General features: G+C 40.6%; 1 protein-coding gene across 1 annotated transcript in view; it reads right to left on the reverse strand.

The window, feature by feature from the left end:
- The window catches only part of MARCHF11 (membrane associated ring-CH-type finger 11), a gene marked incomplete at both ends in the record, with an annotated part of 34,334 nt that extends 22,177 nt beyond the window's left edge, over positions 1-12,157 (reverse strand). The window contains 2 exons of the mRNA XM_082321940.1: positions 10,558-10,713; positions 11,852-12,157. Of these exons, the coding sequence (XP_082178066.1) occupies positions 10,558-10,713; positions 11,852-12,157 (462 nt within the window). The remainder of the gene's footprint in view (positions 1-10,557; positions 10,714-11,851) is intronic.
- Between the last annotated feature and the right edge of the window lie 340 nt (positions 12,158-12,497).

Raw genomic sequence — 12,497 nt, forward strand, 5'->3', positions numbered from 1 at the left:
AGTACTTAGATAACCTGGCAAGGTTAGGGAGAGCAAAGTTAGGGAAAGATCATCAGCAAAGTTAGGGAAAGATGAAAAAGGAGAAAGTGACATCGGGACAAAGACATAGCTTCTTATTCACACTTCCAATATGCTAATTCGGGGTCAGAGGACATAGCATTGTGGAAATGCTAGGTGATTTTTAAGTAAACAGACTTGAAGCCTGTACCTCTGAACCCAAAGAAGAAAGAAAGGAACCTTTTGGAGGTTATCATGAGGACCTGATGCATGAGAGTTGTACAATGAAGAAAAAGATTCACTTGTGTCACGTGATAAGCACCAAGACATATGAGAGTAACTTTGAACTACTGAAACTACTTTCTCTTCTGAAATACTCTAGGCTAGAAGACTGAAGGCCTTAGATCTTGTAGATCCTAATTGCTGTGGCTAGGTTCATAGCAATTATATTAGCGAGATCTACGAAAGCATGAGGGAAAGGCCCAGAGGAAAGATAAGTTTCTAAAATCCCCACAGCCATAAACTCTTCCCAGTGAATGCACAGCAGATTTTTCCACAAATTTCTAAACACATTCAAGTACGTGGTAACCATATCAACTCTCAGTGGTGAAGCTCTGAAGTAGCCACACTTCCCTAGAATAACCAGCAATTTCACATATTTTCTAGATCTTTTACCCAAGGCTATAGGAAGGAAAGAACAGGCTGAAGTAGAGGATTTTGAAATCCCCAAGACGTATTTGATGGTCCCTCTCCTTATACTGAGTAGTGAATGATATGAAGCTCTTCCTGTTAAGTCTGACAGATATCAGAAGGCATCAGTAATTAATCAAATAATTACTATTTGGTGCAAGCATCCAAAAAGCAATGAGATGATATGATAAATAGATGATACTCTCTAAATGCTGCTTGAGGAGGAAATGACCCTCTTTATTAAGTCTCAGGAGGATTTAAGTCATCAATGTATATTTAAATACAGGCAGTGTCCTTTTTGGAAGGTGACATCGAATGATTGGAGCTTCTGATGATTCTTGTGGTCACTACAGAAAGAGGTTTTGTGGAGGGCAGTGTTCCAAGTGCAGGAAAAGGCTGTGAGTGTAAGACTCTCATATTCTATTCGTGTTATTCTGATGTGAGCCAGTGAGCTCACATCAACTGTTATGCTGATTCCTTCAAGTAAAATGTGTCATATTGCTTTCCTCCAATGAAACAGCAGCCCTGAAATTGAGATGCACCATTTAGTCATCCAAGGAGGAACGCAATGTGCTGAGAGTAACCACAAGTTATAGTAGATTGTAAATTGCAGATTGCTGAGATAATAGCAATGAAAGAAACATAAAGCATTCCATTAAGAAGTAGATTCTGTCTGTCCTTGCCTGATGAACAGAGGGAGATTCCTTAGCATGAGAGAAGGCATACTGAAGTTTACTCTCATTTTCTCCAGATACAGTTTCCTGGATGCCAATTTTATGGAATTTGCCTTTTTCAAGATCCTTGTAGTGCTTGGAATAATCTTCTTCCAGTGTTTGCAGAGTAGCTAAATACACATGAAGCTAGCAAGTATTTCGTCTTGATGGTAAGGTTCATGACTTTCTGAAACTACTAAGGAATTATTTTTTTAATTCTATCTGTTGTTTGGGCATAAAAGACCAGAAAAAATTACCCTTAGCTCAGGAAACGGCCTTTATCCAATAATATAGTTTGTGTAGGTATCAATACAGTGTATTCCTGTACTGGGAATACGCTTGTCACAGAAATGGCAAAGTTTAATACTGCCATGGAGGGAAGACACTGCCAGAAAAATATGCAAAAATATAGGGGAAAAAAATAATAAGGGAAAAGGAAACAGCAAACATAAACAAAATGTAAACAAAAGTAGCATGAAAAAGAAATGCAGAAATAAATAAAATAGGAAAGTTGAAATAAATTAAAACAAAAAACAAAGAACCCTATGGGAAAAGAGTCATGCAGGCAAAACTCCCAATGCAAAGAGAGTGCTCTGACTCAGACAAGTACTTCAGAAGAACTGAGGTCAAACTCTTGTTTCACTGTTGCACTATTGGTATGAAAGGAGGCAGGGCTGTCCTTTGCAGAAAAAGTCTTTAGCCTGAATACCAAGCATCCAATTTGAATCTACATATGGGACAAAAATTCAAAAAAATGTACATGCAATAGGTTGAAAAACTGTCTCCCCAGCTGAGCAATTTAAGAAAGAAGTAAGTTAGCATGACTGGCAGCCATTTGGATGAAGCACTGAAGACTTCAATGCAAACTGACCAACATACAAAACCAAGAAGCATTAAAAGGAAGTTTCAAAATTAATTCAATAAAGCCAACTTTCTTTGACAAAATTCAGTTGTGGAAAAAACTACAGTGGCACTTCACAGTTTACACAGCATGACTGGCAGAGAAGTCAGGAGGTTATGACAGTATTTGGTGCCCAGGGCAGGCTACTCACATTGCCAAATAAGCATCAGATAAGGAATAATAGGCAAGAGGTATAAAAGCAGTACACTATCAGTTATTAACAAGTTTTCATATTAAGAAATAGAAGAAGCATGCTGAAACAACCAGTACTTGTCTGCAATGTTTTTCACTAATCTCTGTTGATAGGAATGAAAGACCTGAATAATCAGGATTTTGGCCATAAGACAAAAAGACAAACATTATTTGTAAGAATCACAAATCTTTCATCACTAAATAAATTTAATCAATTTTAGGCTAGAAAATCAAGCTAATGGGAAAATATCCAGTCAAACAGACAAAAAAATGACAAAAACCAGTAAAGGTTCCTGAATGCACGTCCCACGCCATATCTTAAGCCTTGCATTGTTTACTTAGATCTGCTAAGCATTTAAAACAGCAGTAACTGTGTATGTACCAGCCCTGATTCCCATTCACACTGCCCTTAACTTTTGGATGTATTTTTCTAATGGAGTCTGTTGTAAATACGTAATTTATGCTTATAATTCCAGTAACAACTTTTATTCAAGGTATTTCCTCTGAAAAACAACCAGGCACCATGTTTCATGCTAGTCATTTTGCCCCATGAAAATCTTAGGCTCAAAGGAATCCACTTTTTTTCTCTGAAGTAGATAACCCACTATTTAATACACCAAGATAATGACGCTCTTTAAATCTATATCTATATATCTTACCACTAGATCAGGATGACACCTGTAATTAAAACTTTATTTCCAAGTACAGTTCACAGTTTACATTGCACTGTTGTTTCACACCATTCAAGCAGTCAAACTGCCCTGGGCACAATTTGCACATTTCACAAAATAAAACAAAAAAACAATTGCTTTTTTGATAAGCTACAGAAAATAAGAGTAACATATGAGGGGCACACACCTATGTACTTTTAATGCTATTCTTTTTTAAAAACATGCTCTGTTTTATTTATTTTGTGTAGTTATTTGATTACCTTAGTATATACTTTAGAAGCCCAACAGAACTGCCTAAGTGAACACAAAAGAACTAGTTTAAAATCACTATCGACATGTTAGTACAAAATTGTTCTCTATGCTATAATCACCATTTCTTTGCCTAGTCTATTTTTTACTGATAATGCTCTATCTTAAATAGACAGATGTGAGCACCAGAGTGGCTTGTCTAGCTCCCTGCATGCTGTAGCTGTTGCTCTGACAAGAACAACAGATTTCCTGAGTTCTATCAGTTGAGATGCCAACTTTGACCAAATGTTCCATCTAGCAAAGCCTGAACACACAGAGAATCAGGAAAGCAGATCTCAGGTTTTTGCTAGTGGCACTCCAACCATTGTAGCAAAATTCCAAATATTAACTACACCTTCTAGGTCACTGCTTCAATCTTCATCCGTTCCAACCAGTGAGAAAGCATAATTTTTGCCATACAATGTTAAAATCATGACTAGACTAGGAATATCCAAGATTCTGAACTGAATCATAGGTTTCAAACATTTGGTTTCCAGTTTTTGGCAGTTCTGACCTAAATCTGCCCCCTTCCTCACTCTCAGTTCTTTCATAGGACTCTCTAAAGCAAAATCAATCTCCTTCCCCCTTTCAATCTTCTATTTTCTGTGCACTTAACTCCTTTCTACTTGATTCTTCCAATTTCAGTTCTTGACTCTATAATCTCCCATGTTCCTTCCTGATGGCTTCAGCTCCCATGTTGATGACTGCTCTGACCTCTTAGATGAATATCATCTCTCCTCATTGGACTTACAAATATGGTTCAGTGTTCATCGTCAACAAAACAGCCATTCATTGCTTGGATTAGCTTTTCACCTAGGTCTATATCTCGCCTTTTTTATTAGTTCTTCTTTATCCCTACCCAACTATCACAGTGATATCATTGTGATAGAATCAGTCTATTTGTTCACAGATTATTCTTCATTATTTCATGACTTTCAGATCATTGGTATTGATGACTCTTACATCCCCTGTTGCCTCTTACCTGTCATTTGTTACCAATTCTCTCCATCCTTCTAAAGCGCCTACAGTTGTTCCTTCTTTCCACTGTAATGTCCATCTTGCACTCCTTCAGCTCTGTATGCTAACAGCCACATATTTTGCTCCTAGGATGCTAGTAGTGCACCACTGGCCTGCTCACTTGCTCCATGACAAATTTATTCTCTCTTCTGAATGCCTAACCAAATGTATTTCTCAAGCTTAACCGACTTTTGTCTCCACAGCTTTTGCTGCCTTTATTTTCCAACTCTCTACTCCTTTTATCTTTGAGTCTCTCTGTGCATTAATTGCAAGAAAACAACGAAAACATAATACAACATGAAATTCATTATCCCCTTAGCATTTTCTCTCTGATGCCTTCTATTTTTGCAATTCTGTCCTTCCTGTCAATGGTGAATTTTTTACTGTCCTCGCTTCTTCTATAATCTCTCTACTTTGCACCAGTGACATCATTTTGTCCTTCCTCCTGCTCGACTTGCTTACCCCAATTCTCTTTTTCAGTCTCTCGCTTACCTTCAGATCTTTCCCAGAAAGTACACAGGAAATGTATTTTGCCTTTCCCACCACAGAAAAAACCACAAGTTTGACACCACTGGCGTCTCCAACAGCCCTGCTATCCTTCTGTTTCTAAACTCATTAAGCGTGCTACTTCTTAGAACTGATCGTAATCACCAGCTTCTACCCAGTGCACGTCACTGAAACAACTCAAAGTGTATCAAATCAGAAGGTCTATCTAGTCCAGTAACTTCTCCCTAGAAGTAGCCAAAAGTAGATGCTTAGGAAAAGAAAGAGTGTGAGAAGTACAACTGCTATATCTATGCTGGTGACTGACAGATCTACTTTTCTGTTTCAGACCTCTCTCTCCTGTCAAAACCAAAATATTCATCTGTTTCTACCACCTTTTGTATGAATCTTACCATACATTTAAGTTCATTAAAATCTCTAGTAATTTCATGTCCCAGCCTTCCTCAAGCAGTATGGATTCGTCCCCCAATCCATGAATCTGTTCTGTAACCCAGGAATTATCTTAAATTTAAATATTTATTTGGATCTTCCTGTTCACAATATTTCTAAAACTTGCGGGTGCTTTCTATGTAGCATATCTAAGATATATAGCATATCTAAGATATATAAAAATTTAATTTCTCATCACTTTCATCTTATGTCTCAATTACTGTAACACAGCTTTTAAGCTTATGACAAATGTAATTTTCTTAGTGAACACAAGACTGCTTCAAATACAAATTCTTTTTAGTCTGCTACTTTGACCGTGTTATTGCCCTTCTTTCTCTGCTATGCTGGTTCCTCTCTTCCCCATCACATCAAATAAAAAAGACTTGACTTGATTTTTAAAGTCCTTCCAGGCTTTTACTGACATATTAGTTACCTTCTAATGACTACTCAGACATTGAATCTCATGTCTGTTCAGTTCATGATACTTATCTCAGCCAAGTATTTTATTTTCTAACAGCCCTTCCATACTGCCTTCACATTCAAAGGGTGCCTGCAAAATTTAATTATTTTCTTTTCAAGAGGCATCTTAAAACTCATCCCATTTGAGATGCAAAAACTCAATAATAATTAAAAACAGTTAGTGTACAGAGACCACTGGATTTATATATCCCCATAGACTTGTCCGTCATCTCTTTTTCAAACTTCTTTGTAAATTGTCCAAGACTGGGACAATCCTTTTTGTTCTTTGTGCGTGTTGACATAGTGAATAGCACAATGTATCCTCTCGGATCTTCACTGCAGGCAGTTTAACAGCAGCAACATTAGTAGATTGTTGTTAGTACATAGTATAGTTTAAAAAGCACAGTTGGAGATTTGAGCCCTCTCCCTTTCCCCTTCTTAGTTATGCATAAAAGAAGTAAATGCTTTCATCCAGCTGAGCATAGTCATTAGCAATAGCTTTTACTAAACATTTACTACACATTTTTTCTGGACACTTGCCTCCATATTGAAGTATCTGAAGAACTTGATTTTTGCACTTTTTCATCTATCATCTAATGTGCATATACATACGTGCAGTCTGCTACAAAGTCTTGCTCATGCTTATCTAATTGATGCCAGTCAGATTACTCAAAGGAGTGAGGACTACTCACATTAACAAGACTTGAAAAATTGAATACGTAAGTCACAAAAACTGTTGAACACAGTACGATGAATATCTCAAATGCTAATAATCACAATTCGGGCCACTGAAAACCCCTGAACTCATGAGCCACATTCCACCTCCAGTAACGAGATACTTGCTTAAATAATACTAAGCACGACCTTCATTTTTTCGTCTATATTCAAAAATCAGACCTAACAATTAAGAATTTACTTTTTAAAATAACTTCTTGCTTTGTGATTTTCCTGATGTCAGAAAAGGTGTTGAATTGCCATGCAATTAGCTTTTAAATTAGCACACCAACCTACTGTATTACTTTTGGAATAGGTCTAGTTCACCTAAAGTACCAGAATATTATGTTTTAATGAACAGAAGCATAGGGTCTATTAAACATCTAACATACTAATATTTTATGACAGACTACAGTCACAGTTTAGAAAAGGCTACTGTCTAAATATATTTATTGCTGACTTCTATAGAAATGATAGCACCAAAGTACATTTTCTGAACCTCTGCATAACTATATTCCACTTTTAAACATTACTTCTGAAACTTACAAGAGAATCGACATTCTTCAATATACATTCATGTTTAATTGCAAGTCTAGTGAACTAATTTACTAACAGCTTAATAATTCAATAGCACCAATAAAAATAAAGCAATCTGTTTATATTTCCTTTAGGAAGGAAATCTGTACAAATTATAAAGCTTAACAAACTGATATAAAAAATATTTCTGCTTGTGCTTTCTTTCTCTTTGTTAATCTAAAATGTAATTCTAAGTGGGTTTAACTTCTAAGTCAGACATGTAAAGTTTCTCCCTCCTTTTTAAGTTGTTTCAAAAACCTTCCGAAACTCTCTGCCCAACCCAATATTTGTTCCATCTCCCCTCATTACAGTTTGGGTTTTTTTCTAGTTATTTCTTAACATAACCTTGTCTATTATTGGATTGAATTCCACCCTGCTGTAAGGACCATGTCCAGCAATGTGAACATGTGCTTTCATTGATGGACTAGTGCAAGGTTAAATATGTCTTTCTGATATGATCCTGAGAAGGATACTGAAAAAAATGCCTCAAATTGTATTTCTCTGTGAAACACCATATCAAACATCATCTATTTATTTGTGTGCTCATCTTCCACTGTTAGGCCATTGGTTAATTTATTATTTTTTGTGTTTTAAGATCTATTGCTATATTAGAAGTCTATGTGTTCCCAGGATTGGGCTCTTAAAAGTGAATTAAGTAGTAGTTGCGGAAATATACAAAGTGACACTGGAAAAATTTCTATTGGAATAGCCACTTACCATTGCAAATTTTGTTCCTTGAATGTACTGCCTCCAAAGAGGCCCCCCTTTGGGATTACTTTCCCTGCCATGAAGCAACAGAAACCATAGAAAATGTTAGATATTAAATGGAATATTCACATCTATTCCAATGTTCTGGAAGAAAACAGAAAAATCTCCCACTTCTTAACTCCCTAAGCATTGTCACATTCCATAAATACCTGAGGTAAAAGTAAACCTGAGGAGCTGATGTAAATCTGCATAGACAATTCACTTGAGAAAAAGTTATTTTGGCAAATAGCATCCTTTTTCTCTCTTATGACACTGCCTACACAGATCTAATAAGTAAAAGACTGGTAGAGACAATTCTGAGAACATGGGCTGAGGCAGACTACTAGTTGTAGAGAGAGTGAACTACTCCTGTCCAAATATTGTATCTAACGTAATGCAAGAAGTCTTGCTTGCTTGGGAACTTTGAGTACATTAGCTACCTCAATGAAGATGTTGTCAACTACTTCTATATTGGAACGGTTTAATCTGTAGCTTTTCACCAAACTTGACCAAAAAGTTACCTTAAAAAATGCTTTTGTGTAGTCAAAAAAATTATTCAGAACCTGTCCATAAGCTTAAACCAAGACAGCTGTTAAAAATGGCCAATACTATTATAGTCAAGAATACGGGAGAGGAGTGAGGGCATTTTAAGACTGATCACCCTAATAAAAATACACAGACAACTGCAGTTTTGAGAGTTCCTTTTAGATTCTGTAACTACAAGAGGAATATTCAGTGTAGGAGAATGCGAAAGATACCACTGCGACCCTCTGAAGAGATGTGTGACCTTTTGGGTGTCAGGAGCTTTACCCTAGGAATGTATGTCTAACTTATTATTTGAGTATGCAACTCCATGAAATCTTTTTGCATGCTACTTTGTCAAGAATAAAAAAGGACAGACCTAAATAATTTACATAAAAAAAGAAAGGGTTAAGAATAATCAAGTATTTTTTAAGCTATCGAAGGAGAAACATGAATCTAGTTCCTACCCTCCCCGCCAAAATGTGCCATAACTCATGAAGAGAATGGCATTTAACTTTTGGCTCTTCGGTTTCTTTCTACTTCACTTGTAGCTTGGCCAAACATTGTTGTCTACTGTGTCACCAACTGACACTTTCTTTCTTCTTTGCTTGTTTTCCACAGAAACTGAATAGTTGTTCTTCAAACCGGGGCTTGATTCTGTTGTCCACAGATAGGTGTCTAATGACGTTTCAGATTCCTTCAACATCCCGGTTGGCCTCCAGCTGCAGTTCCAGAGTCTCTCATAAGTTGTGTCATATCTGCTATCCTGTGCAGATATTTTGGCTACCTTGGGACATCTCAAACAGCACTAGATGCCTCTTTGCAGGCAACTGTGTCACGCCCTTGCTGTCAAAAAACTAATTTCATAGACTGTCATTGCAAACTGATGATAATGATATAACCTTTTCTAGGAAAAGGATGAGATTGCTATGCATATACAGGAAATAGAGATTTTTAAAAGGTTAAAAAAAGCCAAAAGGATCAAACAGAATCCCATGCCAAACCACCAGATAAAGCATACCTGGAAATAGAATCTACCACCTTAATTTTCTGGAGCGTTTTACAAATCCATGACTTCTTTACATCATAAAGGTTCTATCCAGGAAAGCTTATCAAAAAGTTTCCTTTGTGGGTTCATAAAGAAAAAAAACTTGAAGTCACAACTGGCTCTGAAAGTACTTGCACCTCATCTGAACAGCTGTAAGCAAATATTCCAGAAATCCTACATCCAAGGAATGCTTATCACGCTCACACAACTGCCGTTACCATCCAAGCATGTCTTTTCTATAAAACTCCAATCAAGCTCCGGCGCAGAAAAATGACACGAGTGCTCTGGCCTTTGAGAGCTCCATCATCTCTGAGCTCATAGGATCAGAACCAAAAAAAAAAAGATACAATTATCTTGCTAAATGCGTTCCTCAGAAGTATGAAATACAATTTCTAAGATGGAATTTTAAGCCTCTAAAGAATTCTGATATGCAAAGTGGTATTAAGGCTTCCCTAATAGATCTGCTAAAGCTTTGAGTTTCCCCTCCCCTCTCCCTGAACATGCTACTGCTATAATATTCTAACTTCGAGCTGCATGTTGTGGTGCTTTTAAAATGTTACTGCACATTTCAGCTTCTGAAACAACTACTGGTGGACAAAACTTAAAAAACCTTCTGCTACTCTGGATTGTGCCAAGACTGAAAAGCCACCTCCTTTTACTTTTTTACGGGAGATGAATACACAGACAACAGAAGTTTTCTTTGCCTCTCTTCTCTGGACCCCAAGCTTGAAGAATGAATGAAATCAACCTTTGACTGAGTCTTAAACTATAAACACATGTTTAAAGTTTAGAAAGCGAATCAGGGAGATCTAACTTGTTCTGCCATGTCTCAGTATGACTTATCTAATTACAGAATTTAAAAACCTCTGAAGACCACTTCTATGGCAAGCCAAAAGCTTAACAATCAAATGACTCCATATTTTAATACACAACTGGTCTTAAAAACTAACTTCAAGTGGGCACAAGTGCTAACTGGTGAAGCATATAGGCTCTGCTGCTGCATTTTCCAAATATCTTGAAATAAATGTACCATTTTGTTTTTAAAAATGACTGGAAAGACATATTTTTAAAAACAAACAAGTAAATTACCTGGCAAGGCTTCTTCATTTTAATTGCTATAACATGGTATCTGTAACAGCAGAGTTCACAGGTCCATGACCCTCTTTCACTTATCCACTTTAACAGGCAAAGCTGATGTGTGTACCGTACTGACCCATCGCAGCGGCAAGGATTTAACAATTCACCCTGAAAAGGCAGCACAGAAACATGAATTTTGAAGGAATCTGTTATGTACATGTATACTCGATACCAAAATATTTACAGGTCTGTAACAACGAACTAGTCTCAATTTCAATGCATGAAAAAACATGTGGTTTTGGCTATAAAAATTCTAAAAAATTAAGCTGTCTTAAAAACATCTAAGTGCTGCTAGCGAGTCAAAGCCAGGTAACTGTCTATGCATGCATATGTACATATGGGAAACAAGTGAAAGATTACCGTGCATCAAACAACAGTAGCATTAGCCCTTTCAAATACCTCAAATGGTACCGAAAGTGGTTAGATGTGTTTCTCCAACAGTTATTTGCAGTCATCACTAGGAAAGCAACGGGTGACGTCACAGAGAACCGTGCTCTCGGAGCAGGGTTCTGCGCTGTCCAGCCAGCCAGCTGTCGGGCAGGACCTCAAATAATGTAAATAAACAGTTCCCCCAGTAGTTCACATATTTCTTTATTACGTAAATCGGATAGTCTCTTCTTTAGTTGAAAAGATTTTTTTTTTAGCTAAACTACAAGACAAGCTACAAAATGCTAGTTACGGCTCCATGGCTGATACTGTGCCCAGTAATGTAACGAGAGAGAAGATACTTGGAGGTCTTCTCAACATTACCTGTAAGCTAACACTCGCATTTTAAAGTCTGATAAGACACCCGAGAAATTCGTACTGTTTAAAGTCCCTGAGGGGCGAGCCAGTGAGCGTGATGGCAAGAAGAGGCGCGGTGTGCCAGCCAGCCATCGCAAACCTCCGAGCTTCCCCCCGCTCTGCGCCGGCTCGGCACTGCCCGGGCGTTTGTCACAACCACCTCGCAGAGCAGCCGGGCTCGCTGCACCCCGGGGTGCCGGGGAGGGCTGTTCCTGGCAGGGGACGCCGGGCCTCCGCGGGCAGCAGGCGGCCGCGCTGGGCCACTTTCCCGCCCCGCTGCCGGGCGGCCGGGGCAGGGGGGCCGGGGGCCGGGCGGGAGCGGCGGCGGGAGGCGGGCAGGCGGCGCCGAGCCCTGTCCCCGGTGCTGATCGCTGCCCGCCGCCGGCCCGCCCGGCCCCCGCCGCCTGCCGCCTCCGGGAGCGGGAGAGGGGCCGGCCCGTCCCCGCCGCCCCGCTCTCCTCACCTGCTCGGGGCCCTGGAAGCAGATCTTGCAGATGGGGCCGGCCCCGCCGGGGTGGCTGCCGCTGCCGCTCTCGCTGCTGCACACCGAGCGGGTCTCGGGTTTGTCGCCGGCGGCGGCCCTCGCCTCGGCGCGGCCGCTCTCCGAGCCGCCCCCCCGGCCCTCGCCGGCGCTGGGGCCGCCGCTCTCTCCCTCCTCTGGGGTCTCCCCGCTCGCCTCCCCCGCTCCGGCCGGCAGCTCCAGCGGGGCGGCGGGGTCTCGCTGCGGATCCCCGGCAGGGAGGACGACGCTCCCCCCGGCGCAGCTCATGCCCGCGCCGGCCCGGGCCACCCGCTCACCCGGGGCGGGGAGGGCCCGAAGGGGCGGATGGCGGCGGGGCAGAGAGCGGCGAGGGCGCCCTTCTGGCTGCCGGCGGCCGGGAAGGTGACCCGGCGTGGCCGCCTCCCTCCTCCAGCCGGGTCCGGAGCCGCGCCGGCGGCGTGTGCCTGGGAGTGAGTGTGCGTGGGGCTGGAGGCGGCGGGGCGGAGCGGGGTGTGGGGGGAGGAGGGAGGGGCAGCTCCGGAGAAATCCCTTCCCTCCCTCGGACGCCGGGGTCCCGCCGGCTCCCCGCCTCCCTCCCCTCAGCAACGGCTCCCCCCAACGGCCGTGG

Source organism: Platalea leucorodia, assembly GCF_965183815.1.
Source record: "Platalea leucorodia genome assembly, chromosome: 1".
NCBI classification, from domain to species: domain Eukaryota; kingdom Metazoa; phylum Chordata; class Aves; order Pelecaniformes; family Threskiornithidae; genus Platalea; species Platalea leucorodia.